Source organism: Cyprinodon variegatus, unplaced genomic scaffold (assembly GCF_000732505.1).
Source record: "Cyprinodon variegatus isolate N-32 unplaced genomic scaffold, C_variegatus-1.0 Scaffold190, whole genome shotgun sequence".
NCBI classification, from domain to species: Eukaryota; Metazoa; Chordata; class Actinopteri; order Cyprinodontiformes; family Cyprinodontidae; genus Cyprinodon; species Cyprinodon variegatus.
In genome coordinates, this window is record NW_015150643.1 from 186948 (window position 1) to 193682 (window position 6735).

At 43.8% G+C, this 6735-nt stretch overlaps 1 protein-coding gene across 5 annotated transcripts in view; it reads right to left on the reverse strand.

Moving 5' to 3' along the window:
• The window catches only part of ilf3 (interleukin enhancer binding factor 3), a 19249-nt gene that overhangs the window by 3497 nt on the left and 9017 nt on the right, over window positions 1-6735 (reverse strand). For 2 of the 5 annotated variants that reach the window (XM_015379366.1, XM_015379367.1), the window contains exons 8-17: window positions 5334-5445; window positions 5156-5253; window positions 4939-5074; window positions 4736-4849; window positions 4417-4622; window positions 4126-4302; window positions 3772-4053; window positions 2453-2573; window positions 2325-2372; window positions 607-1020 (exon numbers count right to left, since the gene is read on the reverse strand). In XM_015379366.1, coding sequence (XP_015234852.1) covers window positions 607-1020; window positions 2325-2372; window positions 2453-2573; window positions 3772-4053; window positions 4126-4302; window positions 4417-4622; window positions 4736-4849; window positions 4939-5074; window positions 5156-5253; window positions 5334-5445 — 1708 coding nt within the window. Of the gene's footprint in view, window positions 1-606; window positions 1021-1787; window positions 1864-2324; window positions 2373-2452; window positions 2574-3771; window positions 4054-4125; window positions 4303-4416; window positions 4623-4735; window positions 4850-4938; window positions 5075-5155; window positions 5254-5333; window positions 5446-6735 lie in introns of those variants that run through there. The other 3 variants (XM_015379368.1, XM_015379369.1, XM_015379371.1) reach the window with 3 other exon arrangements.

A 6735-nucleotide genomic window follows, 5' to 3' on the forward strand; every position in this document is an offset into this window, starting at 1 on the left:
TAAATCAAAGTTTTCTGCCCAACAGCAATGATGAACTGCATGGCAGCATTCCTCACCCAGCCATTATAGGATCTATGCTAGAGCTGTCAGTCTGGGAAAGAATCTGGTTGTTATTCCAGATTGTAAAGGTTCACTTTTTTTGTAACATTAAACTGACTAAAACTTAAAAAGGGTTTAGTCTAGTTTTAGTCAACTAAAACTGACTAAAACTATCGCATATCGTAATTTATAAAATGTGAATAGAACTAATAATATCTTTAAAGACTTAATCTAAGATGGCTGTCAAAAACAACACTGCATATTAAACTGAAGGACGGATAGAAAAACTGGAAAATGAAAGGATTACTGTCTGGATGAACGGATGAAATGATGGATGATTGAGAAAGAAATGATGAAATAGTGAAGCAGGATGATTAATAGTCTGGAAATACTAATTTTCTTCCTTCTATCTGTGCCTAAAAATGGGAAAGACTAAATTTCCAAACTCTTTCAGGCTGTGCAGGAACTCACCTTCATAGCCGTAGTCCTGGTTCCCTCCAGNCTATCTGTGCCTAAAAATGGGAAAGACTAAATTTCCAAACTCTTTCAGGCTGTGCAGGAACTCACCTTCATAGCCGTAGTCCTGGTTCCCTCCAGGACCAGCCCCTCCTGTCACCTGGCTGGGGTAGGCGGTGCTGTAGGAGTAACCGCCTGCGACACCCTGGTTCTGGTTGAAGCTCTTCTTTACCGGCCCATACTGGCTGTACGGGCCCTGCCCTGCAGGGGGCCCTGACATGTAGCCTCCTGGAGGCCCAGCGGGGCCCCTAGGGGGACCTGGAATGTTTCCCTTTCCCCCCTTCAGCCCGGGGGGTTTCTTTTTGGGCATTTTGCTGGCTGCTTGGGGCGTGTAGGAGCCTTCATTCTGGTAATAGGAAGCATAGGAGCTTGGAGCCGGCGCTTCGGGGGAGCTGAACGGAGGGCCTCCTGAAAGGCTTCCAGACACCCCGGCTCCTCCATTCGCTCCATCGTTGTCATAGTAATCTAAGGGAATGACAGCAAAGGCTTAAAATGGATCAAATGTCACAGCTTGTAGCAGCTCCAGGTTGTGTTTTAAATACATAAAGAATAAGGAAATGGTTCACGAATGCAACATTTATTAATAAAAGAACATATAAAAACAGCAGGAGGGAGGAGTCCTCCCATAGCACAGATTTCATCCAGTCTGAAAACAAACCAAAGGACAACTTTTTTTCTTCCATCTTTACTGATACAAGTCAAAAATAAAAAATAACTAATTACTAGAGTAAGACCATCATGCAGCTAGTGTGTTTCTAAATCTGCAGCACTACGACGGGGAATCAACAGATTCTATGAAATATGTTGAGTTTCCTTTAAACAGAGCTACATTTATCAAATTAACCCAGATATAGATGGAAGTGACAAAGGCAAACAGTTAAAACAAAACTTCACTGGTTTATCTAAAGATAAACCAATAAAAAAAAACAGCATTCCAGCTCCCAGGGGTCAAACTATGAGGGAACGCAGGCCCAAATGGGCCGCGAGGTTTGAGAAGGTCCTGGTGTTTGGGTACGTCCAGAGGAATCTCTAATGGCTGCATGCATGCAGTGGAAGATCGTCTCCTCCAGGTGGCAGGAAGTGACAAGTGGTATTGGACAGACAGGCTATAGATGGAGTCCCTTTATCCCCAGGGTGGTGAACATGGCGGTGATGGGACTCTACGATCTTGCTGGAACACTACAGAGTATTTTGTCCTTTAAAATCCTCTCAACGGGACTGTTTTTGTTTTGTTTTTTCCTTTCACTAAGCCTGGGAAGTTCTATGTCGCAAACTCGTGGTAGCCATAGTAGTCTGAGACAAAGTCACCTAAAGAGTGAGACAGGGCAGAGAAGGGGACAAAAAAATGTCAAAATTAGATTATTTTGAATTTTCTTCTGCCTTAAAAGCGGCAGGCCATGTTAGGTCAGATTAGGTTGTTTATTTTATTGTGTTGGACATTGGTTTTTTAGATTTCTCTGCTCCTGTCACGCTCAGGTAGGTCAAGTCTTCAAACCAGGCTGCCAGAATGAAGAAAGGGAAACTCATAAGAGGAGGCTTGTCAAAAAAAACCCGATTCAACCCTGTGGCTTAAAGCAGAGAAATGTAAAATCACTCAGCCAGGATAATCCCAGTGAGATTAAGGAGCTTTTACATAAAAATGGAGAGTTGCAACAAACTGAAGGACACAAGGACATCTCTGCCAACACAATGGTCAACCTTCTGTCTTTTACTTTTATCCAGAATGACAAATGTTTGCAACATTAAAGGGAAACAAACTAAATACTCACTGTATCCAGAGTTGGTGCTGTTACCGTATCCGTACGTTCCAAAACCACCTGACAGGAAAGCACAAATGTTAGCGAGGCGATTTAAACCCCGTTAGCTCAGCGTCCCAAAAGGGAATGCAGGTTTCTACCTCCTTGGCTGTAGCCTCCGCCATTGTTGAAGCCTCTGCCTCTTCCTCGGCCTCGTCCTCCTCTGCCTCTGCCTCTGGGAGCACCGGCTTCCACGCCTCCCATCAGGCCAAAAGATGGGTGCTTAAAAAGATAAAAAATATTTACTTTTATTAACCAGAGGAAAAACAATCCTCTGACCTGCAGTTCAGCAAATGTGCCTTTACAGGAATTCTTGCCCCTTCGACTTCTTACTTTTCTCACATTACTATAAAAAAAAAGAAAAAAAAAAAAAATCATGGATATTTTATTAAAGTCGATGGAAAGCAGCAGTTCCAACCGTCACAGTTCCCAATTCTCCCGAGTGATGCCCGACTTTGTCCCCGAGTGAATAAAGTGAATGTGATTGGTCGTTTATCAAGGGGGCGGGATTGTTGTGGCGAAAGGTTCGACAGCAAGTTTGGTTGTGGCCGATTTGTCAGAATCGGGAACCTACTAGCAGTGCTAGTAGGTTCCCAATGGGAAATTCCATTGGGACCAAGTAGCAATAAATTGGTGACTTAGAAACAACACTGTCAAGAAACGCTATGGACAGAGGAAACATGCAAGAGGAGGAGAGTTTAGTGTCGGATCCCCGTGAACACTGGGATGGAACTCAATGGGAAAGTAAACGATTCTTATTTCAACCGTTGCGTATATTAGCTGCGACATATGAATCAAGATGCTATGACTGAAAAATTAGACAGATTGACCGTTGATATATGACTGGCATATACTGGTAAAACTTGGAAAAATCATTGCTTTGTTTTTTATTTTAAATGAGCATATAACTTAAGATGATATTGCTTTTGGGGCAGCTCAACTAAATAAGGAGTAACATTCAGTTTTTGATCACCTGACTTGTACAATGTGAAAACAGTTAATTGATAAGACTAAAATAACAAAATAATCTTTAGTCTCTTTAATAAAAAAAAGAAAAAAAGAAAAACAAGAAAGATTGATTATCATAATGTCAATTTGCTGGTCAATGGAAATGCTGCTGGTGAAAACCGTGGAAAAAAAGCAAAGACCAACAGATGAGCTGGGAGATTGTGTAGAAGGTTCTCCTTTAGATCAGGAGATTGAGCACTGCACGTCACCATGGCTACAAACCCTCCTCTTTAAAACACATAAAGCTGCAGCGATGATTTTCTTCCTCATTACCAAGGTCATTTTTGTTGTGTTACTGGGATAAAATTTAAATACAAGATTTTGGGAAAAAAAAAATGTTAAAATGTGAAAAAGCAGAGAAGTAGTAAGAAAGCATAAAGGCCTTAGGGGGGCGCTGTCACAGGACGCCTACCATGGGTGGTCCCTTCTTCTTCTTGGACGGCTCAGGAACAGAGCCTTCAGGGAAAAGCTTCTCCAGGGCAGCCAGCGCTGCGTACGCCTTGGCCACCTTCTTATTGGATCCTGTGCCCTGGAACTTCTGCCCATCTATCTCCACCTCCATGACGAAGCGTTTGTCGTGACTGCCGCCCGTCTCCAAGATGAGCTCGTACTTGAGGCCCCGCCTCTTCTCGTTCAGCTCCATGACAGGGTTCTTGCCGTGTTTAGTCAGGATTGGTCCCTGTTGGCGAGCGGTCTGAAAGGAGAAAAAGCGGCCGTGAGAGGAGAGCCAACTCATCGGCGTCCAGCGTTATCGGCTGATGTTTACCTCTGTAGCTTCGGTGGCAGCAGCCGGCGCTGCTGCAGTGGTGGCAGAGGAAGATTCGGTGGGCGTCGCTGGCGGCTGCACTTCTTCTGCTGTGACTGCTACCGCTGTTTCTTCCACTTTAACAGTCGGTTCACTCTTCACTTCCACCCCGGTGGGTAGGCCCATGTCCTGCAGCACCTAAACTCACCCCAAAACATTCAGTTTGATTTAAAATCAGCAAAGTCCATCTGATTGGTCCAAGCGTGGAGCTGCGTGCACCGTCAGTAAATACATTTAGGAGACTGCGCTCACCTTGACGGCTACGTGCAGCTTGGCCGTGCGCTTGGAGGGACCTGAAGCTTCAAACGACTTTCCGTCCACCTCCACAGCCATAGTGAATACCGGAACGTGAACTGGACCAGTTTGGGATATCAGCTTATACTGGAGGCCTGGTTTCAGCTGATTGAGCCGCATTAAGGCGTTCATAGCCTGAGGTGGTTCAGCTTTTTCATCTGCAGCTTTTTGGAACAAAACCAGCAAAGGTTAATCTTTCTAACAGCCAATAACTTGAATGTAGTAAAGGAAATAAATGAGGATTTAAGCTAAACTAAGTAACTACAGATAAACTTACATTTCTTCTGCAGCTTTTTCTTCTTTTTGTTTGGACTCTTGTCATCGGGTCCCTCCTCTTCCTCTATAGGCCTCTTCATGGGTGGGGCGTACGCCGTGCTGGGCGGGATTTGCACTAAATAAACATTAAATCATGTCATTAGAAACATATCTCCAATTTTAAAGATCCAAAAATGTTCTTTAATTACAATAATGTTTGTATACCTCCAAAACGACAGGGTGCTGTACCTGTGTAATCAATGGGGGTATCGCTGCGGGGCTTTTTGGGCATTTTTGAGGGTAGAGGGTCCATTCCCAGCACTTTGTGAAGCTGCCCAAAAGCTGACAGCCTTAAAGCATGCTGGCGACCGGAGAGATACATTTTATTAGGTTAATCGTGTTTTATCAGCTGAATATGGCTAAGCAGCTTTAATAGGCTCACTTGTGCGCTCAGTGTGATGTCTTCCCGCTGCTGCTGATCCAAGTGACCGATGGCATCAGTAGGATCCTTCTCACAGGGGTCGTAAATACCAGGCCCGTCTGAAAAACAGCAGTTCAAGGCTTGATTTAGATCAAAAGCAAAGATCACCTGTGAGGAGGCACAGGAGGTATTTACACACCTGGCAGGAGGATCCCTGAAGCAAGACACTCTAAAACTCTCCGCAGAGCTTCACCCGCCCCCATGGGTCGGTTTCCTGTGCCGATCGCTTTCTCACAGATCAGCTCCAGCGGCTGTGCAACAGAAGAGAGAATGAAAGTGTTGAATTCTCTCAGAAGAATTCGTCTTTGCAACATTACAAGTGGAACAGTGCTGAATTGAGGATTTTCAAGGATTCCAGCAGAATGCATCAATAAACAATTAAGGAAAAAAACAAAAAGCAACAACACTGGCTCCAGAAGTACAAACTTCCAAACTGCCCTGGACAATAACGGAAGAGATTCTTCTTTACAAAAGACAAAACCAGCAAAGCATCCTAGAGTATCAATTTCGAAGCTTCGTCCAAAAAAATCCTTAAAAATGGACAGCGTGCAACAAATCAGGCTTTTTAAATCAGCAAACATCAAGTGTTGTTTTAGTAAAAAAAGAGCCCGGATTTTAACGCTTTAAACAGAACTAATTGTATTTTCTTTCTTTCTCTATAAAAACAGATGGAAAAACGAGCTTCGCTCTTAGCAGGTGCTAATATGAGGCACTACACAAGTTTCTGAAATCTCTCTCTGCCCCCTCAGCCCTCAGTTTTTTCTGGCTTAATGGGAGCAGTGGGCTTTATGCTGCCCTGCAAGGCTTTAAACCTGGGTTTGAATGGAGACAAAGACATTCTAAAGCACATATCAACGTGCTCATTCTGAGCCTGGATCCATATTTATTTTAGATTCTTTTCATGGTGGAGAATCCTGCTTCATAGCAGCAGGTTGAGCCAAACAAAATCTAAATGTGCAGGGTCGTTTTTGAACACGCCATTTCACTTTTCTTTCACCAGTTTACCACGGTTCTTCCAGCAGTTCACACTTTCTCTATTTTTTTCCTTTTCCTCATCATCTTCTTCTTCTTCCCCATCGCCTGGTTTACCACAGGTTTGCCTGCTGTGTCTAAAAGTAGCAACAGCAGCAACCCAGACTGACAGCAGCTCATTGGCTAATTTGTATCATGTTTAGCCTGGTGCCGGACACTTTAAAGGGCTTTACCGTATTAAGTGGAGAAGTGGCGCAAGTGAAGTTAGACACTGTTAATCGGACAACATGCGGTAATTTATTAATATTTTAAATCAGGTTGGGTCCGGTGTAGGTACCAGATTGACTCGGGCTGCCAGATTGACTCGGGCTGCCAGATTGACTCGGGCTGCCAGATTGACTCGGGGGCCTGCGCCTTTTGATGACGTCACAATACATAATTGTTTTAACGTTTGCACAATTGCGCAAAACATTTTGATTGGTCTGGACAGCTTACTAAAGTAATTATAGCGGGGTGTAGGTTTTATTCGAAAGCGGGATTGCGGTTTGTAAAATTTTACGAAGAAATTC